Genomic DNA, 23,930 nt, shown 5'->3' on the forward strand with positions numbered 1-23,930 from the left:
ATTTTTATAAAAGAGAGTCACCTGTAGCAATGCTGGACACCCAGTCCCCCAACCCATCCTCCCCTTTTTAAGCAATGCTCTGAAAGACCTTTCTTTTACTTTACAGTCATGGCTCAAGCCTACACAGTGCTCAAGTTCATTATCTTCCCCTGACTTCTGACTTCCCCCATGCATACTTGTAGACCCTGCTCTCCTTTATTCAATTTAAAACCCAGGTACCATCTACTTTGTCACAGTGTCCAGGGAAAACAGAACACATCTGAAGCATTAATTGCAAAGCATTCATTACTCATGACTTTTCCAGGAGACCTCAACACTAAGCATGCTCTCAGAAAAGGTTAAAATCAGACCATAGAGCCTCTTAGAGGAACAGTAATCCATTTTGTATTCTAATTTGTAGGGTCCATTACCACTTAACTCCCAACTCTGTTCCCTATATTCAGTGTATAGAGAAATGCCCTTCTTTCTCATCTTGGGTCTGAATCCCTGCAGCTTAGAAGTGAAATTCCCTGTGCTTTGCCAAAAGGGCAGCTCTCTGTAATATATTTCACTGATAATATGCTTCACTGTTTCACAGAACACTGCTTCCTAATGTTAGCTGATCTCTCATGCAAGCTCTCCACTTCAAAAACTAGAAGAAAATGAATAGTTAATGAAGCCCATTTTAGAATGGTTTTTGGACTCTCACAGCAAAGCTGTGAAAATTTCTGCCATATCCCTGCTGTATTCTAGCTCCCATGGAATTCTTCCTAGGCTGTGTGATTTTAGCACGAGGGACAAATTAGCTGATGTTAAACTAAGCTCAGAACCTACTTCTTTTCTTTTGACATTTCAATGAAATATCAGATAGTCTGAGAGGTGGGGATACCAGAACAGCAGAAGTAATTAAGATATAATTATGAACCCAGTTTAGTTGACAACTAGTAGGGAAACCCAAGAATTAACAAAACATAGTCACCAGTTTTAGAGGGGCTAGGGTTTGTGCATACCAACGTAGCCATTCACAAGGATCCACTGGAGAACACCTGGAGAGGTCGGCTCAAGCATTTCAAGGAGCCTGTAAGCTCCACAAGCAGCTTTTGTGTGAGTTTTCCTTGTCCATTATTAAAAACCAAGCCACTGAAGGATTATGTTTTTCACTTAATACTTTCTCAGCCTGGAGGCTGAAGGCTGGCAATTTTAAATTTCAGTGGAAAGATATGCACTAAACAAGCCAACACCAGACACTTGTAGGGCCCCTACAAAAGCACAGATCATGATACAGACATGTAAACCCGATGTTGTAACAGAAATCCTCTTTATGCAAGCAAACATCTGTTTATTACTGGGAAAGAGGACAGTAAGACTAAATCACAAGACACTTGGGTGTGTTTTGCCCACTGGTTAGAAGTGTATCTTTGCCAGCTCAAGGAAGAAGCAATGGCACTGTGTCTCCAGATGTTTACACAAGTCATCTGTGTCTTAACAGGAGACCTAGTTCCATGGTCAATCTTCCTAGTATTGTAGGATAAAAGCACTGAATAGTTGTCTCTTGAGATTAAAAAAAAAAAAATTCTTAAAAAAGCATCCCCCTTGGGGATCTAAACCCTACTGCTGTAAAATCCACTGTCAGTGGATCATTTCATGGAATATAATATGCAACTAGCCATTAAAAATCCCCATTTTTGGTGGAAGGCACTTGTCATTTTTTTGCTGAGGGCTCTGACAGATGGTGCCCCATCAGCAATGCATCGTCCCCAGACACTCCCCATGCAGTGGGGTTCGTTAGTGAAGCCAGTCCGTGTAATAAACGACTGTGCCGTTGTCATCTCTGCATGTGGATGGGATGAATTATGGAAGCTCACACGTGGAGTAAAATAACATCTTCCCTTTAACCCCTTCGAAAACAAGCACTACCATGCCCATCATCATCAATCATGGTGTTATTACATCCCTTTCTCCACCTTTAATCACACTTTTATGTCCATTCCTGACCTGTGGTATGCATTGCCCCATATGTCTTTTGTGCCTGCAGGTTTTGCTTTCTCCTTAAGCCAAAGCCCTTCTTTACTGATATGTAGCCTGGATATATCTCTGCTCTGAACTCATCCCAGACCTTCTGACTTCAACTGTTTCCTTGTGTGCAGAATTGAGTGAGACATTTAAAAGCAAAAGAAATACTATGGATAGCAAGACACAGCTTTGCCTCTTCAGGCTTCTGAAACCAAATTCAAAGTTCAGAGCTGGAAGAAAAGGTTTCAGCTCTCAGAAAATGCTGTGGTCAATTTAACGCCTCCCGATTGTTCCATTCAATTGGACACTCCCTGTGAAGGAGCCTTGAGGTGGGGACAAGTGATTTGCCTCTGCCTTGCTCTGGAGGCCTCATGTCCCATGCATTTCCCAGCAGTGGAATAAACACTGCAGGTGGAACAAGGAGTCAGTGCTGTGCTCATCCTTACTCCTTTGAGGCCTGTTAGGAACACTGAGCACACCCTGTCCTGAACACTTCCTTCACCCACACCTCACACCAAATCATATATTTGAGACAGGTTTCCAACGTACAATATGTCAAGAAGTCTTTATGGCAGTCTCAAGGTCACATAGCCAGTCTGAAATAAGTCTTAGCAGATTCTGGAAATTACCACTCTTTCTTCACTGCAGACAGAACTGTAATAATTGCCAGGAAAAGTTTCCAGCAATTCTAGTGGCCTCTGGAATATCTATGAAATTATTTCATGTTCTTCTCCCAGTTCTCAGTCAGCAAAGGGAGCTTCTGGGCACAGCAGGCTTTTTTTTTTTTAACAGATCTTAAGAGCTGAACAATTAAAAAATTGTGTCAAAACTGAAACAGAAGTTACATCATCATCATCAATCATATATGGGAAGTGTTCTTTTATATTGATTGATTAATGCAACTGTGAAACCAAATGCATGCGCTTCCCTTAGGCTAGTCATAGGGACTGAGGAAGCAACTTCCATGGTTCATATAAGTGAATTTCCACAGTTCACTTACTCTCCCAGAACTTGCCTTGAGGAGACACCATTTTCCTCTGCTGTTTCTCCACAAGACTGACACTTTCTTTGATAGAAAAGAGGAAAATTATACATATTCCATCGCTTCACAAGCATGTGGTGATTTACGTGCCATTTCAGATGCATTCTGGCTCTGACAGCACATTTTGGAGGCATCTACAAGATGCCTGGACAGGGCTTTTCAGATTCAAGTTGTTTTGATGACATGGAGCATGGTGTTCATTTAACTTCAGGCGCCCAAAAGCTAGGAACCTAATCCCAGACAGTCATCTAGACTCCTGTTGTAGGCTCTGAAGAAGAACAAGCAGAAGGTAATTTATCCTGTTTGACAGGACACGTGTGTCTGACACCTCCCAAAGCCCTTATGTGTTCCCATTGCCCAGTCAGCCTGTATTGCAAGCCTAGACTGCATGCCCATGTCTTCAACAATAAAAAAGAGGTGAGATGGGTCTTGCCCAGAGGACATGGGGGCTTCCTGAGGAATAGCTGCAAGCAAACAGAACCCTTAAGCCCCTGGCAGGGCTTCTGCAGAAGCACTGCTGGCTGCCAGATCATGTTGCAGATGCGACTGGAAGGTGTAATGAGTGCTGGTGTGAACAAAAAAGCCCCACAGCTCCTTTGTACGTGTAATACAAAAGGAGGGAGCAGATCCAGGCAGGCAGGGCTCCTGGGTGAAGCACAGACCCACCTCTGTCCATGCTGTGCCATTTCAATAGCTCTGCGAGCAGGAACTGGGGATCCACCATCTGTCACGCTGAGAACCTCCATGGACTTCCTCTCTGGCCGCCGCTTGCCGTGCCTGTTCAGCATTGGGGAGTCCACGCGCTTCCTGGGGGGATCTGTCCAGAAAGAAAACGCTGTCAGCTCAATTCAGCTGGGACTTACCTCACACAGGCGGGCTAAACCCTCTCTCAATTTCACTCTCCCACCTCCCCTACAAAGACAGATCTCTTCATGATGGAGGGGAACATTTGTAGTCTCTCCCTTGTTCCAAATTTGCAAGCATTAAGATGTAACTTGCAATCCACCTGCAGAGAGAAGGAGCCCTGCCACTGCCCTGAAGGTATTATGAGCACTGCAAAATAGAGGTACAACTATACCACAGCTTGCAGAAATTAGCTTACAAAGCTGATAACAGTAATAGCAGGATGATACAAGGTGACAGCATGGGCTATAGCACAAGCTGTTAGGCAGAGCATGAGCCATCTAGGGATCCTGTGTATGTACCTAGGTTGCTAGAGCTTGCCTTCCACATCCCTGCCAGCCAGATTAAATGTGACACAGGGACAGGAGTACACTCTAAATTCAGAATTGCATTCTGCTCTGAAAGAATACCCTTTTTTTACATATTTAAGATTAGCTTAACTTCAGGTTCCTCCTGCTGATTTATATTTTTCCTCCTTCAGAAGCATTACAAATTAAACCTGCTTGTCTACCTGAGACAAATCTTTCAATGAGAGCCACATCATACAGCTTTTATTACCATAGTAAATTAAATGCTATACACATTTTATTGTGTAACAATTCCATGAAATATCAAAGTGCTACTATAGCTCTGCAGAGGGAAAACTGAGGTATAAGAGATATTTAATTATATATAAAAGAAATATAAAGATATATAAGAGATATTTAAAGGCAATCCATTCCTAAAGACGTTGACAAACATTTACTGAGGTTCTGAGGAGCCTTTAATTTTTCTGAGAAGAGTCTTTAGATACCAAAATGCATTGCAGAAGGTGACTTGCCAAATCATCCATACCTTCATGGTGAAGCAGGGAACCACATACAGACCCACCGAGATGTTTTACAGCTAACACTGCACACGGCATCAAAACAGTACAAAGGAGAAAGGCAGAAAAAATACAGAAGGATTTTCTTTCCTTTGGTTGGGCTATTTCAGTTCCCTGCCTCTATTTATAGACACATTTTTAATTTTAGTGGAGAGCGACCACTTGTAAAAGAAGGCATCCTTCACCCCTGCTGTTACAAAAAAGATCACAGTGCCCAGTTCTTAAGGCTTCTTCTGCCAGGATTCCTGTGCAAAACCAGAAATACCACACTTGACAATTCTACCTCTACTGCCTGCTCTTTATTATCCTGCCCTCCTCACACCCACCATGTACTCATTCCTTCTCTCTTTCTAACATCATGTTTTTAGAACAAGATCTCTTTGAGGCAGAGCTTATCCTTGAAACAGTGAGCATAAGCTAAGATGGTTCAATGCAAATGGATTAGTGATAACAACTGACCCCATTACAGTATAACCCAAGTATTCTTTGTGTTAGTAGTAATAATATTCCTCTTAAAAATTAATTAGATAAAAAGTGCAGTTGTATCTCACTCCATTTCAAACTCTATCCAGCAATAAAAAGATAGTAGAAAATGGTATAGGCAATGACCTCCAGATAAGAAAAAAAAAGAATGCATAAAGCTGACAGAAGAACAAAGGGATCCACACTGTGTGACTTCAGCTGCACATGTGTAAGTAAGTTGGGACAAGGTTTAGGTATTTCAAACTCCTGCTTCTTCAAGCAAGTTCAAAATATGAGAAAGAATTCGTGCTGCAGAACAAATGGTGGTTCAGGAGTGTATCTACAGCATAGTAACACACATAACAATGATGTTCAGAGTGTATATATAACACAAAATTGATACAAGTTTTGTAGCAGGATATCAGACATAATAAAGGAAAGTAAAATAGTGAAGTTTAAAAGAAAGGAAGAAGGAAGATGAAGAAAGCATCAAATGTCAAAAGAATGGTGATGAATAAGCGCAAACAAGAGAAGTTAAACAATAAAGAGAAAAAGACAAGAAAAATATTTTATGAACAGATATTTAAAAGTCAATTTGATCCATGAATGTTCAAAACAGAAATGGAAATGCAGCCAAGTGACATTTACAAAAGTGACACGCCATTTTCTTAAAAGATGGACTTTAAAAGACAGCAAATAAGAAATTTGAAGAGGAATTAGCTAAAAACTTGAATGACAGTCTTTTGTACAGCCATCAGAAAGAGAAAACCTGAGAGAAGGACATTAGTCAGAGGGGCCATGAGGGAATCAACAGAAATTGAGGAGGAGAAGGGTATCGCTAACAAGCTAAATGATTCTATTTTATCAGCCCTTACTGCTTAAGATGCTGGAAGAAACTGATTTCTAATCTATATTTTAAGTTATCAAAGACAGACAATAAGCAAAAAGAGCAGGTGGTGAAACACACCCATAAATTCAGGAACAACAATTCACAAAAGTTGGATGGAAAATACATCCAAAGCTTGCATTAATGTGGTTGAGCTTCTAATAAAGGTATTTGATGCCTATTTAAAATTGGCTACAATCCTACAGTACACATGGTCAAGAGTAACAAGTATTGTACATACTTTTTAGTATGGTCTGACTAAGAAATGACAGGGCACCATCACTGTCAAGTCTTAAGATACTAAAGAATTATACACACACCCATCCTGCCAAAATGACTTAAGAGGTGTCATACAAAGGTTGTAGAAGATTTTGTATAAGCCCAGGAATTAAAAATAGGAAAATCTCCAGTATTTGCCCTTCTCTTCTTTAACTCTCGGGACATGGTGAAAAAAAAATCAAGCCATAGGCCAGTAACAGTACTAAGGATGCATTTTCCTTTTATTTCATATCAGAAAAACAAAGCCCTTCCTAAGGATTTTTACATACAAAGATAGAATTTTATAGGTAATGATCCAATTATAAATCTGCCTTCTCATAGAAGGTGGGAAATAAAGGTTCACCTTCTGAGTTTGGATGAGGCATCTCTACCTTCTATATCTATTCTGGCCCAATCTTTTGTTCTCTGGTTTATTAAGAAACTTCACCCCCCAAAATCCTTTTTCTCATGGAGACATTAGTTGACATTCATTCTTTTTACTGAGAAGTTTCTCATTCCCATGTTTTCAAGTAAAGGAAATGGAGCTGCATGTGAAAAATGTTGGAAGCGGCCCCTCCTTGGCCCTTGGACGAAACTTCATACAGCTGAAACAGACAAAGGGACACCAGAAAAAAGGGCAAGCTGTAGCTGGCCATATTTTTACCTGCATCCATCCTTTCTGAGACTTAATATGCCAACAAAGAGGAAAAAGCAAAATACTCTCAGATGCCTTTTTTTTTTGGCAAGAGCTCAGACAATGCACAACTCTCACGAACACGATTTCTTCAAGCTGCTATTATTAAACCCTTACTTGTCCTCTGCTTTTCTTTGCTTGTGCAAGGCCATTGCTAATGGCTAATGATGAGATATTCATCAGACACATGACTGCTCCTAATTAAACCTTGCCCCATGTCTCCAGAGATACCGCTGGGAACAGAGGACGTGGAAACCCCCTGTGGAAGAGGAAATACAGCATACAAACACTCAAAGAACAATGCTCAAATGTGTGGGTGAGGCACATAGATACAGTCAGTGTTTCCCTGTTAGGAAACATTTTCACTCCTTGCACAAAAAAATACAAGAGCGGACCATAATATTTCAGTTCAAACCATGAAAATACTGTGGCATGTGGAAGAGGTATACCATGCATTTAGGGCATAGCTACACATTCACTTACATGCTGGGTTTGAAGATTCTAGAGTCACCTTGTTTCTTTTCTTATGACAAAAGCATTTCTAAAACAAGATGATGCTGTCCTTACATGGCAGGATAATCTGTTAGAGTCAAAAGCTGATTAGCAGAGTGCTAGATGACAAACTGCCTTGAGCAAGGGGCTTTTGATCACAGGACCTGCAGCTGGCACAGCTAACCATCTTCATCAGGATCCCTGCTAACATGCTCTCTGTAGCCCATCCAGGAAGGAGTTTAAAAATTGCTGTGTTAACTAAGAATTTTCATCTCTTCTCCAGTAGAAGAGATTTCCCTGTAAAATTATAGGGCCTGGAGCCTGGAACTTGGATAGGTTAATAATTCAATGAAGCATTAACAAATGCAGTGCAATATAGCACTGCTCTGAAAGCTTGTGAGATTCCAGGCTTTCCAGTGAAAATAAAGGGCACTTTGCTTCTAGAGTTCAAAGTGCTGAAGTACAATACCTGAAAATCTCCACACTTATATGCAAAATTCTGTTTCAGATCATTGCTAGAGGTGACTAATCCTTTATTAAACTTGTCAGCACATCAAGAGTCACTTATATAGTTAGCTCCTTGGGGAGCAATTTTCCTGTTGTCTGGATTAGTGGTGATCAGCAGCACCCTAACAAATCAATGAATAAATAGGAATAAAGTGGTATCACAAGAGCTTTGTAAGATCTATAATCTTATTGTGAATTAAGCTTTTAAAATCTTTCTAAGTCTAAAAACACAGGAGTTTGATTTATGTACTATAAAACAGCTAAGTTATATGATTCCTACTTTCAGGAGTGCAAGCATTCAGTTACAGAGAAGAGAATGTGCACATATACAACTGCAGAGGGATGCAGCTACACAGCTTCTTACTAACTGAAGTTCATGAGCAGCCTTTCTGCAACTCTGCAAGGAGACTTGTAATTAGAAAATTCTGCCACTTGATTATACTGCTAAACCTCATCTGCCTGCAAAAAGTCAGCCTGTGGGTTCACAGCTCATTTTTTAAGATCCCATTCAAGACCTACTTGGATGTTTCTGCACAGTGAGACAGGCATGTCTTGAAAAATGAAGCCTTCTAGTTTAACCATAGAACAGACCTGCCTGCCCCAGGCTCAGGATTCTCACCAGTGCTGCATACACCATTTCACTGGGAAGGTAACAGCAATGCTAGGGTTTGGGTTTAAATTAAAATAAAATCAGAATTAAAAAAAAAAAAACCATGAAGATAAACTAGTTCAGAGAGGTTCATGGTGACTGAGGTCATATCTGCAGTACCTATTTCATTTCTAGGGGGAAGATCCTCATCTTCATGACTAGGATACCTCTCCTTCCGGTCAAGCAGAAGAAAATAAATCATTTTTTCTTGGTTTTCTCTGAAAAAATAAAAAAAAAGAAAAAAAAATTACATTTAGAAAGGAAAAAAGTTCATCATGTACATAAAACTTTCTCATCAAATAAACAGTCACAGTTATTCTAAATGAGTTGGAAGTGGTCATGTACATGACGGCTAGATACACAACCCACAAAGCTTTTGAGACCCTTGATGTCTCCAACAAGCAGCTAGTGAGGAAAGGAAATAAGCTTCCCATGCTCCACACGCAGAACAGAGGCACAGACAGTCAAGGTTATGTGTCCCCAGGAAGTCCAAACCAAGAGTGGCAGCCACACGGGTCTCCTGAGTCTTTAAGTGCTCTTTCTACCACCTGTCCCTTTAAACACCTCAGGAGATACACCAGCTCTTAGGCATAGGTTTGAAATAAATAAAAATTTGGCAACAAAGACATATCCAACACAAACATCAGCAATGATACCTCCCCATGTGGACTGTGCAGACCATGTTTTAATGAAGTGACCAGGTCTGGTAGCTAGGGAAGAGATAGCACAGTAGCGCCGTTGCTGGTCAGGCTGTGAGCTTCTGACCCATGGAGCAAGAAAGGCTCAGTGCTTGCTCCCAACACCTCACCAGCAAATGAACAGCCAGAGGGTGAGAAGTTCTTACCAGTCACTCAGAGAGAGAGACATCACTTAAAGTGCTCTCCACCTCTCCCCATGTTCATAAGCATCCCAGCCCCTGGACACCCAACTGATATGAAGACTGAGCAAGTGCTTACTCTTCCGACAACAAGTCCTGTAAGAGTTTATTTCGGTCACGGAAGCAGCCTAACGAGTGCATGCTATCTAACACGTCTGGATCAATATCCTCCAAGGAAGGCAGAGAACGAATCTGCACCTTTCGAGGGATTGGTTGCTCTGGTTCTGGCTCATTCTTACCCCCTCTGCAGAGGAAAGAAGATGAGAGAGAGAAAGGGGGAGGGAAAGGAGAGAAAAGAAACATGAGTCACAAATGAACCCATACTCTGAAACACAGCCTGCAGCAACAGATGGAAACAGCTTGCTATATTCCCACTGAGAGACCAGAGCTTCCAACCAGACAGATATTATTCTCATAAGAAACTGTCATGAAGGCTAAGACTGACCAGCAGGTTGTGGATTTGGGTCTTTAATGAGAAATGTCTGTGTTCAGCCAGCAAGGCAACGGGAACTTCACTTACCAGTGCCCTTGTAATAGAAGCAGCTGTTCAGCATCCTAATGCCAAGCATTTATAAAACACTACATGTTTTTAGAGATGTTGTCTCATCAGCTGGCCAGACCTCAGACTATGAGGCTGAAAAGTGCAAGCTGAATGATTCCCTTTCGAAGAAGGAGCTCTGAACAAACCATCACTCTTTTTCACCAATTCTGATTACAACTGCCACTGCAGCACTTTCTTTCGTTAACACTTCCAATGTGATTAAGAGACCTCCATGCTCAGGCTCCCACTCGACACACTTTAAAGGGCTTTGGGGGAAAACCATGCTGCTTAATTACACACCCAAACATGACAATCTCTGCTTCTCTTAAGACATGCAAATTTGAAAATTTTGGCTCAAGTGCAATGCCTGAGGTCAGTGGCAGACCTCAGAACACACCATTAGCAGTAGAACATATTACTCTTTCAAATGTAGCTAACACAGGCTTTCTGCACAATTATCTCATCCCATTCACTAGGCTCAGGAAATATTGATTATTCATTGCAATTAAAGGCCATGACAGCAAGAAACAGGTCAAGGTGTCAGGGTATATCTAACTGACTAATGATATGTATTGCAAACATCCTGAATATCCTTTGATTTTATTTTGGAAGGCAGTGAGCAATTAATGTAAATCCTATTCACTCAAAGAGATGGGTTTGGTGGTGGTGTCAGTGTTTTGGTTGGAGAAATTGTCTACTCTGAACCTCTGCTATTTCTCAATGGTTGAAGTTTCCCTGCTCTGTGAGTGGGATCCTCCCTTTCCTTTATGTGGTGCAAATGTGTGACTATTGGGTCCAGGCTCCCAGCATGGGCAGCAGGAATCAGGAATATTTCAACTGTCACCATTTGCTGTTTACAGGGGCTGTTTGGACCAGAGATCCTTCTTTTTGATGTTGGAAGAAATAAGGTGGCCACAACTTGTGAATTTGTCGCACAGTTTAAAATGTTCCTGACTCAATGTAAGCTATCCATGTATCTACACAGAAAAAGGAGTTCCAATCCAAATGTCCTTAGTTTTTCTTGTGTAAGTTAGAAATCAGCTCTGGTAGGTTCATATACATGAGCCCAAGGTCTCAGCCAGGGTACCAAAGAGAGAGACAATACACCTTAAAAAGAGCCAATGCAGATTATCTCCTCCAAGGTAAGAAGGCAATACTAAGTCAATGTATCCAGAACAGGTCAGTCACATGCTAGGACAATCACAGGAGTGCTACTTGCAATTTATTTTTAAGCAGGTTGAAATGCAGTTGTGAGGCATCTACTCTGTGTGTGGGACATCACTTGCAAAAAGACTCCTCAGAAATGTTCATTTTATCTTCTTCTGAAGCAGTGAAAATGTGCTCAGTCCTACCTGCATGTCATGGAGTCAGACTCTGGTGCTCATTATATGGGTCATGACAACTCGGGTCACGACAACATGGGTCAGATCCCAATTCTCTTACAAGGAGCACTAACAGAGATTTACTCAATTTACAGTGCCCTGTTCAGTTTTACTCAATTTAGGGCACTGTAAGTAAACACAGAGGACATAGAATCTGCTCCTTGGGATTTGTTCCTGTGTGTCAAACCACTAAAACACAGCTTCTGATGCCTTCTTTGAGTCTCGCAGAAGCACCTGTATCTTCTGCAATGCCACCATGGTCCTGAATCTAAGAGCTAAACTCAAAAATCCTTGTTCAACTTAAGAAACATCTTATTCCTTCTAAGAGGTCACTACTGCTACCTCTTAGAATCAAGATCTAGCTCTCAGAAGGTAATAAGCAATGATTAGTTCATAACCTTGCACTATTAAATCCAGTGATGACCTTGTCATTAAGATAAATTCTTGCAGGATAGACCTTTGAGCAGCAGCTGAGTGTTTTTGCTTTTTAATGATCTACAGTTCACTTCTGAAAAGTATTGACTTAATTAATCATTCATGTTACAAGCAGATGTCCTTAAGGTAATTAAAAGAGATTAAAAAGAATTATTGTCTTTGAAAATTTCCAGGAAACCTGGGTTTCCCACTAGCTGCCGTTGTCTGAATAGAGTCTACAATTTTCTTTAGTATTAATCAGCACAGGAGCCATTTCTAGAGAGCACAGCTTGCCATCCTCCCTGAACTCCAGGGAGGCATTTCCTTATGCCCTGCACCTGGTCAGCCCCAGACACAGTCAGGAATTTTCACACCTCCTCATCAGGTACAAGTAAAATCTGCGGAGAGGTGTCTTGTCATTTGGCAGTGCAATTCAGAGCTTCAGGAAACGAAAATCACCGGGTCTGGGCTGTGATTGGCATGACTGCAATGCCTGTTCCATTCTCAGTCTAGCAGAGTGACAAATTTGTTGCATTGCAGCCCACACAGACATCAAACAATGTCACACAGTGACTACTGCAAATCACATATATTTTTTTAAAGGCCCACATGAATGTAATTGCTGCTTTAAAACCCACCCTCTTTTGTGAGGATTGGTGGATACAATGGCTGTGATTCCTGATCAGGGTGGACTTTTTCAGTCTCTCCATGAAATTCTCTCATGAATCTCACCAAGATGCCCATTTGCATCAGTGCAAAGCAAAGCAGAACCAGTACATTTATTCTTTTTCTTGTTTTAGCAAGTTGGTACTTTCACAATTAAGGCAATAACTCAGTGTTACAGGAGTGGGTACTTACCATAACAGGTAATTTTATTTGCCCTCTCACTTTATTAAAAAATGTGAAAATAACTGCTGTTTATTTTCTGGTTTATGATAACCTGCATTTGAGGTAAAAATAAATTATTTCAACTAAAAAGGCTTGAGAAACCTCACTGAATTAATTTGGGTGGGAGAGCAAGAACTGGAGGTTGCTGACGAAAGGTTTCACTTAGGTTTCTTTCTTCCTTTTTTGGGCTTGTGAATCATGATTTCAACTTTCAAGACCTCTTTCTCTGCTTGCCTAAATCTGCAATTAAATATTTTCTTCAGTTTTATAATGGCCTCAATATTTATTTGAAGAACTAAGTGGAACCGCTTCGATGTTCTGAGAAAAACTTTCAGGTCAGTAACCTACAGATGACAAAGGATGAAGATTTTACATAGAATAGTAGATAAAATAAAGAAAAAAATTTAAGAGGTGAGCAAAACAGCCATAGGATAAAACACTACAACCCCTTCTTCTCTGTCAGCATAAGTATTTCCAGGCAAAATAAATGCAAAGAGGTTGTGAAACATTACCAGATGAAAGCAGCTGAGTTTTGGAGGCGGCAAGGTTATTCACTGACTAAAATTAGCCACAGGATGTTAACCTCCTGAGGTCAGTCCATGGCCAGTACAGAGACAGTGAGAAAGAGACTCATTAAAAAAGCTATTTTGAGCAGAAACTTCTTTTTAGGCAATCTGAAGAGACATCTGGAAGAGCCTTTCTGTGCTGACTACCCTGGGAGTCCAGAGGAGAGTTGCTTTTGCAAAACTCAGTTTCTACTTCTGAAAACAGCCTCAGATGAAGTTTACTGTGTGAATCATCAGAGAGTCTGATCTTCATTGAGAAGTACATGAAAGTGTTCAAATGTTTATGTCTCCAAAGGAAAAAATCTTCAAATTCTAAATACAGACTAAACTAATGCAATGACACCTGCACAATTGTGCATGTGAGCCTGGGACAACCGTCCTTCAACAAGTGAAAAGTTCCAGGCAAAAATCTTGAGGAGGATAAAAATAACAATATAAATGATCAATGACTTTTTCTTTTATTTCCTATTGCAGTTCTGATAAAAGCCCGGAGAGTGTCAGCTGATTTCACTCCATGAAGAAACAGAGGGGAATTATCTGTCCAATCTGATGTAAACATCATTTACTTCTGCAATTGCTAGCAAGACCTTATAGTAGGGATTTCAGAGATTACAATTAGAGATTTCCCCACTCCATTTGTTCTACATTTACCCATGAGAGTTAAAAAAAAAAAAAAAGTATGCGTAGGAAACCTCCAGTTCATCTTTGGTTTAAAAAGGTGCCATGTCTGGTAATTGAAGAGAGCATGGAAAAGCCATGGGCAGAGTACTGCCACTATTTCAGGTAAACTACGTTTTTTCTCAGTTCCAATTCTTTTCTTAGCTATTCAACAAAATGTTGAACCCCCTCAAGTTTTAATGAAGTCATACAAATCTACAAATCCAGAGGTGGAAATGGCCCATAAGATAGAATTAGAGAAAACAAAATAAATAAAGGTGTTTGTTTTTTTTTTTCCATGGTGACAGGCTTATATATCGGTTCACATCATCCTCAAGTACTTCTCAAGAGTAATGACAGGATTATGAAGGTAGGACTTTCCTTATCCCCCACCTGGGAAATGCTAATCCTGGGAAATGTATCCAAGCATAATTTCCTTGTTTATTGTGTGAAGTATTCTCCTTAATTTGATTAGGATATCATAGTATAAAGAGATTATTGACTTAGGCTTCTTGAAATATTACTAAGGCTACACAAAGAGCAAGGTCACTTTTAAAAGCCATCAATCTTCCTTACACCCAAACCACCAGACAAGTATGTACTTTTCTCACAGACTTCCTGTTTCACTGTCAGGACTACTGTTTTTAATCAAGTCACAGAAGTACTCTCACATCAACAGGTTACAAGGTCAGAAACAGCCTCTTAGCTTGCTATGAAAAAGGAGTGGGGATTATGAGACAGAGAAGCTCTTGCTCACAGGTGCTTACTTATCAATATCATCATTTTTGTTTCTACTTCAGAGAAAAGCCAAGATGCCAAGAAGGAACAAATGAAAGCTTTCTTGTCAAGAAGGTATTACAAGGGATTGTCTGCAGCACTTGGATAGCAAACTAAATATAGTTGCTCGGTGGGTATTTTTTTGCTGATCACCTGCAGGTATCTCTTTAATACAGCAAGCTGCTGGACTGAATGTCTTATTTCAAACAGTTGTTAGCCATTGTACAAACAAAAAGTTCCTGACTTGGTACATACAAATGCAATTATATGAGCAGCAGAGGGTAGAAAAAAAAAATTAGATGTCTTTCTCTTCTCTGCCTCTTTTTCTGCTTTCAAACTCCAGTCTCACTCTTCTAGTGGTCTCTTCACAGTACACTGGAATATCAGGATCAACAATGAATGTATGCAAAAATTTTTTTAAAAAGTTACTTACATATACCATATGTGTTTCTGAATATGTTCTAGCTGTAAAGGAAAAGAAAACAAGGAATTAGTGCTGTAAAACAGAAAAGGTAACTCTACAAGTGATCCTTATTCAAGGCTTATTCAAGTAAATAAAAAATTTCAGAGACGGACATATGCACACAACAGGAACTTTATGCTGCATAAAGAGCCACTCATCCTACTGGAATAAATACCCATTCCACTGGAAATGGCACTTTAATTCTAGACATAATACATCAGTCAGGAGCAAATCCCAGGCAAATGATAAGTGCAGGGCTTCACAGGTAACTGTTTTGGAAATTCAAACTTTTCCCTTCCCAAGTCTTTCCCTCTGTAATCTAACTGCTCCTTTTTGTATGTGCATAAGAGTTGATCCTTTATACTTAAATTGCATTTCTAGTTTTGTTTTGGAGGAAAAGAGAGAGGAAGAAAGAAGAAGATAGGTTCAAACAGATAATAAAATAATTTGTGCATCTGTGGCGTGACCTTCCTGGATACAGGACGCATTCTAGATTGGCTTCACATTTATCATCGAAATCTAAGGACCAAGCAGAAAAAGATTCTATGCAATTTACTAATTCTGCACCTGGACATGAGACCACAAAATTGTTTTACTTCCCTCTTTCCCGTTCCACACATGAGAATTTTACTATGCAATGAAGGACTGATTAAAGCTGAAAGTAGCCATGATCACCTATGGAAGGCAGATTCCACAAACACTACAATGGTATCTTTTCCCACAAGCACAGCAGAAGAAGGCAATATGATTTTTCCAAAAGAAACCCTTAACAGCAGAGAGAACAGAAGGTTCATATGACATACTTTCAGCAGAACCTTCCAAATACATTTTGTTTTAATCATCACAGCAGAAAATAACTTTTCTTAGATGTCCAGGGATTATTTGTTATGTGGGCAATGTTTTTTATATTCATCACTATGCAGCACCTTTGTAGGTGCAGAACAAAATGCATACTCACTGCATATGGGCTCACATTTGTGCAATTCAAGGGAAAGACAGGAGAGAGCTGGAAGAAAACTCGTATGAGAGGAAATCACAGACCCATTACAATGGTCAGGAAGAATGGTGACAACTGTCCTGCTCTTATTACATTCCACTTCCACAATAATTAGAATCAGAGAGAAAAAGAAACAAAAAAAAAGAAAAAAAAGGAAAAATAAGGAACAGGCAAACAACAAAATCTCAGAGAGATACAAAGTGTTTGCCACAGAGAGCAAGGAATCAGAGACCTTTGTGCTAAGGAACAACAGCTCTGTGTCTGGGAAACCAGTAAGACATGAGTTCGGCTATACATAAGACCATTTTCCTAAGTGAGTCAGGGCTTTTCCTGAAAACAAACATACAACGGAATGCAGCTTAGGAAAGCATGACAGGAGGCTGGAGGGAACAGTGGGGGAAACAAACAGCCTCCTTTAAACCCCGGACTGTATCAACACTGCAACCAGAGGTGCAGCTGGCACTCAAATATCTGTCTTCTAAGCAGCACCAATGTTCCCCGCACACACATCCAGTGGCCCAGGAAGACTGGCACAGCTTCCAGCTGTGGCATCAGCCCACTACAGTAACTCCCCTTCATCACAATTCCCCTGCATTAGGTAGTCCTCTAATCCCTGCACTCTTAAGAGCAAAGTGGAGTATTCCTGACGCACTACCATCTCCCGTTGAGATGAAGATATGATTTGGGAGTTCCCCCAACAGTCTGGAGACACAGCCCTCTTCCTTCTGGTTCTGTGCAAGCTGAGGTTCAATCACAGAACATAAGGAGAGCCTATTTTGTACAGCTTCCATGGGGCAGGATTTTAGAATTGTTCCTTAACAGATGTATAGTTCTGTGAGGATCTGCTAAGGGATGGACTGTGCCTCCTGCGCTGGTAAAACCACATCTACTCATTATTTCCTATACACCACATGGAGGGTTAGAGAGATTAATTATTTCAGACAAGATGCAGATGATACAGCTACGCAATGTCCAAGTCTCTTTCATCCTTGCTTCTCCTGCTGCATTTTTTGTCTCCATGGGACACTGTGCTCTTGTGCGCCTGCGATATGCAGAAATGCCATGGCGAAGCAGACAACAGCACTTCAATTTCTGAGTTTGAGAGGGGAAAGAAAAGAGGGTCACCAGACCATGTCATAGTTGCAGAGCCTCTGGGCTCCTTCAGAGAAGATGTCAAATGACTCCTGCCCATCCCTGCTGATCAACCTCCTTCAAACTAATGAACACACAGCATTTTTATGAAAGAGACACGTCACTGCACCTTGATGCACATTTGAAGGTGTATGGCAGCTCTCACGGCTGCTGTTTACCCACACATCTGCCATTCAATCCACGTCAAAACCAGTGCTGTGAAATATGCTGGGATATCCCAGATATGAAAAGTATTCTAGAAACCCATTTCCTATGCTGATTCAAATGTAATTGCATTGAAATGTTATTAGAAGTGTGCTTGCTGCTGCCAACATCTTCACTACTGTTTTAAAGGTAATTAATTAATGCTTTGCTGCTTTTTGTCTGCATTAAAGTGACAGGAGGGTTATGGGAGGGCGATTGGTTTTGACAAGGAGAAGTCTGTACGCTTTCTACTGTGCAGTGCAGTAGACACACTGCACAGAGGGAGACACACAGTGGGAGCTGATCTCACTCCTGCCTTCATTTAAACACAATGTTTAAATGCATTTAAGTGACGAAGGCATTTAACAACCCTTCCCAGAGGGTTTTTCTTGCTGTTTGCACATGAGTTTGCCAAGTTTAATACCATTTTATGGAAGTTGTAAAAATGCTGCTTCCTAATGTCTCCTAGTCACTGCAGGCAACTGTCTCATGACATCATCTCTGAAATAACAAAACATGCTCAGATGCACTGCACATGCACAGTCAGAAAGATTTCTGCAGGGTAAGATGCGGAAGGAGAGGGAGAATTCCTTTATCATGGTTTTATGTAAAAATACTTCCAAATACTAAACTTGTACACTGAAGAAGCATTGAGGAGCCTCTCTCACAGATGAGAGACCCACTGTGATACAGAGCCACACAAGCTCATCAGAAAAAGAGGTCTCCTCCCACAAAGAGCTGACGTCTGAATTCTAAGGCAAGGAACAACAGATGGAGACAGACAGGCAGATGGAAAACAAGACAGCGCTGTCTACATCCTCGGCACTGATCTCAGCAGAGCAGTTGCCAAGCTAAGAAGTTCTGCCCTGAAGAAAAACTTTCTCAAAGTCTGTGGATATAGATGAGGGCTTCTGAGCTTGAACTCATGGCAAATTTCAAACTTCCCTGTCCAGAAAGGGACAGCCTCAAACCCATATGTGCACCCACACCTCAAATGAATCTTCTTCATCCAGAAAATCCCCTAGTATGAGCTTTAAACCTACTGTGTAATGTCAAGACACAGGCTTTTCCTGGCCACAGGGTTCAGGCTAGCAGTGCAAACAGCACTGGTTAAACCATTACCTGTTTCAGCAGTAGCAGCTGTACTAAAGCGGTCTCCAGGGACCTTGACAAGGGCAAGTATCACTGTCCTACGTGCATGGGGCAGGAACAGGCCCTCGGCAGCCTAAATACATCAACTGGACAATTACCTCCATTCTACAGATTGTAAAGGGAGAAAATTTAAATTATGGAATAGGCACCTTACCATAAGACCTTCTACAGAAATGAATCAGGTGAGTTTTCCCTTCTTCATTTCTTAATATTCTTTAGATTCTGCATAGCATCACTAGCATCAGATCCAAGAAAAAACAAAATCAGAAAGCAGAGAGAAGATTCTGAAAATATGTGCAATTCAAGGAATTTTTAGGTAATATTCAGGGATAGGTATTTCCACCTATGTGGACACCCAACATAGAAAACAAGTCATTCTACTCTAGTATAAGACGTCAACGCTAGAACAGTAACAGCTTTATTGGAATAGCTTATTCTGCAATATCTGCTCTGATCCACCTTGCTCTAGAAACAAAATTTCAGTAGTGCTAATCCATCTTCAAAAGAAAAGTGTCTCTGCCCTTTGTCTTTCGGGAGAAGAAAATATTGGCTGAGAATGCAACTGGTTTCTACTACAAGGCTGTAATTCTCTGCTGTAGCAACGCTGAATCATTTGAAGAGCATATAACTAAAAGAAACCTCATCCTGCAGTACTTTAGGCACCAAGAGCGCACCTCCCATAAGCCTTCTCAAGCTTTATTACAATTCACTTTTCCCTCCTGACACTATTCCTACTAGAAGGCTGTCCCAGAACCCCACTGATATGCTAAAATTCTTCTTGTTTCTAGCCCACTTTCCTGTAAGGCCATTGGACATACATTTGATTTTGTGCCAGTATCTTCCTTTATCTTAAATAATCCTTCTTTCCCTACTAATTACCTCTAATGAATATGCAGATGACCAGTACAACCTTTCTTAGACATTATCTGTGTACATTAACTGAAGCTCTTTTAAGCCATACTATTCAGACAGACTCTTTCAAATGCTGATCATCTTAGTACTCATTCTTTCTTTGACTTCACCTTTCATAAACATGGGTGGTCAGAAATACCATCACCAGGAGCTAGGATCAACTTTTTATGAAAAGTTTATGTTTAATGAAAGAAAAACACAAATTCTTTTAATTTACAGCATGTTTAGTAAAACAGGCCCAGTAAATGAGAGTGGTCAAGGATGTCCCACTAACCGTATTTGAGGCTATGGTGAGTGTGAACAATATTCCACTAAGAAATAATAAAGTCTTGTTCCCACAAATGAATCACATACAAAGAAAGGTAATGCCTTCTTCTTAAGGCTGAAAAGGGCCAGCAACAGTAAGTCTGAGTACCCTCTCCTCCATTAATCTTCTCAAGCTGCAACACTGAAGCGAATAATGACAGTTAAACGTGAATGCTGGTTCTGTTTTTGTTGATCATTTTAACAGATGGACTGGGGAAGGTGTGGGTGTGCTGTGAAATGGCAATTACTGCAGGGAGGGAAATGCAGTTGGATGAAAAGGACAAGAGATACAAATAAAAAAAAAAGAAGAATAACAAAGCAGAGAGGGGAAATGAAAAATGAAAGAAAAAAATTCTAGTCACCTTACATTTCACTATATTTTTCTGCTGAATTCACTAGTGAGGTATTGAGCAAAATGATCAGTAGTGGTAATAGCTACAGCTGTACTTATTGTACCCAAGCCACAATTTTGCTCACATCTTTGAATAAATATCAAATTGATTCAAGTGAGATATTTTCTAGGAATAGAGGCTTCCAAATAAACCCATGTTTATACCCTTTTTCATAGGACACAGCTAAAATAGAATTCAGCTCTCTCCTCAGAATGAACTCTATATTCCCAGCTCCTGTGCAGTAAACAAAGAGCTCCCTTCTGCCTGGCAGTCAAAGCAAGCAGCTCACTAACAGCACAGGAGTGTGACAGCAGCAGGGACAGCTAACCCACAGACCCTCATATAATGAAAAAAAGACTGCAGCTAATAACAAAGAGCCAACCTTTTTTCCTCCCAGCTCTCAGCTCTTTAATATGTATTTTTTGAAATTCTTATTCATAATTCAATGGTTAGTGTGTGCCAATAACTACCTGATCTGGGTTTTTTTCCCTCCCTAAGGAAGTAAGAGGTTAATTCTGATCAAGAAGGGGAGGGGGATGAGTGTCACTCTGAGACCTTGAATTACTTCAACTGCTTTCTCGCCTATGCATGTACATTCCCAGCTGTATTGCACAACTCAAAATATTTAGGGTCTGTCTCTGCCCTGTGGAAAAATTCAGAACAATATGAAGAAGGATCTAACACTTAATGATCTGCTCCCTAACATACTTAGACTTTTTTGAGAAAAAATCCCCAACAAAACAAGAGAGAAGCTGGTATGTTTACATCATGGAAAAGAAGCTAATCTTGAGAGGGACTTTGTGACTTTCTTGGCCATGAAGAACAGCTGTCTCATCTCTCAGGATATTGCTCTAACCTCTGCAGTGTTCCTTCCGTGAATATACTTGTGAAAATGTTATTCCTTTCTTTAAAAATCAGGTTTAAAAAGGTCTTTTAAGGTGCCTAATATATATTTTTTCAATCAGTGCTATTTATCTACCGCAAAATGTGATGGCTACCGGGTTTGCAAAAGTAGGTATACTAGAAATGACATGAACTTTTTCCCTGTGCCACCACATAGATCATGACTGGTAATGAATGAAAGAAAAACCCAGATGTCAGGTAATATTGTAGGGAGTTGTGAAGGGAGTTTCAGTTAACTTCTTAGCAGAGAGGTGTCTGCATCCCAAAAGCACCGTCACAGCTGGCACAGACTGATGCTGTTGTTACCATTCTCAGCAGAGAGGCCAACCAGTGATCTGAGAGTTTATTTATAAATATTTTAGCAGACTGAAGAACCAGAAGGAATCTTAAATTTACATTTCTTTATACATACTCCCACTCAGAATCTGTGAGCTTAGTAAATCTGTATAAAATCATCACCAAGGCCTGACAATAGGATTTACAGGGGCAATGTACCCATAAAGGCACACGCCTCCACTGACAAGCAGGCAATCTTATTTTCCAAAATTATTTTAACTGCCAATGTTTTTTAATTCCCTAAAACATTAACACAACATTAGTGAAGGATACAATCACTACAGAGTCCTCACTGTTGCAGGGTCTCTGTTGTAGTGATGGGATGCAGACTCAGTGCTGAATGCCAGGAGCTTATCACTGAGGGACTAACAGTGCTCAGGACCACAGGGCACAGGATGAAAGAGCAGACACTTGCTCTGAAGGCTGCTAGAGGATAATGCAGAGCAAATGCAGGATAGAGTACAATACAGCCTATGTGGCGGGAAGCGAGAAGCAGACACTTCTGTCAGAAATCACACTCTGTATAAAGGCAAAGCTTCAAATACCAGTCCTAACACCTGGGACCTTCAAACACTTACGTCACCCCCCAGCAAACTGCTGTATCAGACACAAGAATCAAACAACTCAGGTGGACTCCAGAATGTGTGAATGGGCCAGTAGTTCTGTGATGAGCTATGAGGGATTTCTCCTAAATACCCAGCGTTACATATGAAAGGGAACCATGAGGCTACAGAAAAAACGCAAAAGCAATCTGTCCTCAAGACTCAAAAGAGACGGTAATTAACTTCTTCCCAAAGATCCCAACAACTCCACTCCTTCTTTGCTCAGGAGGAAACACACAGGAATGCCATCAAATCACCAAGTTATCTTAGCTGCTCAACCATTCCTGCAACAAGGAGAGAAATGAAGCCTTGCTCACGAAGCCTCCTTACCGTGAGACGTTTCGAGGCATCCACTTCAATCATCCCCCGCAAAAGGTTCTGACAGTCGGGGGGGATAAAATGGGGCATGTGGAACACTCCACGCTTCACCTTCTCCAGAAGTTGCCGCAAGTTGTCGTCATCGAAAGGCAGGGCACCCTGCAGGGATGGGACAGAGCAGTCAATGGGAGAGAACTGGAGACGGCCAAAGGAGAAAAGCCAGGATAAACACGGTGAGAGAATGGAAAAGAGGAAGTCAGATCATAATATATTATTATGAGTGAAAAAACTTTTTATCCATTGAAAAGACACAATTTCTTATGCTGCTGTATTTCCTCTAACATAGGAGACAAAACTGAGGACATTGTTGTGTTTTTTTTATTTTTTTTTATTAGACCTTTAATTAGAAAATGACTACCAGTATAAAGTAAAATACAAAATACGAAATTGCCTTTCCAGGCAAATTCACCAAAGATGCGTGGATTCACTTAAATTGAGCTCAAGCTTTTGATCTGCTGGTATTCCTCCTGGGCATACTTTCACAGCAGCAATGTTTATCGTCTCCTTATTTTTAATCTTCCTGAGACACATTTATTGCAGACACTGAAAACGAGGTGAACAGCTTTTGAGAGACTTTCAGTAAAGAACATGCTCTTTCTGACGGAGCATTAAAATGACAGCTGAAAGAAACCCCAACCAACATCAGCCTTTGGAAGCAGCAGACATTCTACCTGTTTAATATACTCCATCCAGTGCCCATGCTGTGGTCAGGTCATCAGTTCCTATTGCTTCCCTACTGTAGCTCACTTACATGAATGGCTTGAAGTTTTTTTAGCTGAAACTACATTTTGAATAGATCATCAGCTTGCCACAAAAAGCAGTAAAAGACCTATCCTTGCTGCAAGGACAAAACGGAAAAAGAGAAGTTGAAATCTTTAGGATAACTCTACTGACTGCAGCTGATACCCTTTTATAGCAAGTCTGCACCTTCCTAGATATTCTCACTTCCTTCTTTCACTGCCTAATTCTAGTAGGTGCTGAGCTTCCTTGATTTCCAGGATGGTCTGTGGGAAGCTGCAAGCTGTCAGCTGCTGTAATAATGAAGTTTTAAGTTGTCAGCTCTGGCACTGCTCTTACTACAGAGAGTAGTGCATCTGTATAAGCAATCCTGTGTCTATGGTTTAGGGAGAACAACAGCTCCATTTACAGCAGCCTCAGGAAGCCTCAGGAAGCCTGATGGCAGCCACGACTGGGCACTGTTTACTGGTGTTTGCTCATTCAAGAGGCCTTGAAGGCAGAGCCCCTCCCTGCCTTCTGTAACCAACCTCCTGAGTTACCTTGCGTTTTTCCTATCCATTCCAG

The 23,930-nt window shown here is 40.7% G+C and overlaps 1 protein-coding gene across 11 annotated transcripts in view; it reads right to left on the minus strand.

Annotated features, from left to right (window-relative positions):
- The window catches only part of BRSK2 (BR serine/threonine kinase 2), a 305,276-nt gene that overhangs the window by 45,986 nt on the left and 235,360 nt on the right, over nt 1-23,930 (minus strand). For all 11 annotated transcript variants that reach the window (XM_038138588.1, XM_038138584.1, XM_038138589.1 and 8 more), the window contains exons 8-12: nt 22,581-22,727; nt 15,286-15,317; nt 9,707-9,871; nt 8,871-8,968; nt 3,701-3,851 (exon numbers count right to left, since the gene is read on the minus strand). In XM_038138588.1, coding sequence (XP_037994516.1) covers nt 3,701-3,851; nt 8,871-8,968; nt 9,707-9,871; nt 15,286-15,317; nt 22,581-22,727 — 593 coding nt within the window. The remainder of the gene's footprint in view (nt 1-3,700; nt 3,852-8,870; nt 8,969-9,706; nt 9,872-15,285; nt 15,318-22,580; nt 22,728-23,930) is intronic.

Source organism: Motacilla alba, chromosome 5 (genome assembly GCF_015832195.1).
Source record: "Motacilla alba alba isolate MOTALB_02 chromosome 5, Motacilla_alba_V1.0_pri, whole genome shotgun sequence".
NCBI lineage: Eukaryota > Metazoa > Chordata > Aves > Passeriformes > Motacillidae > Motacilla > Motacilla alba.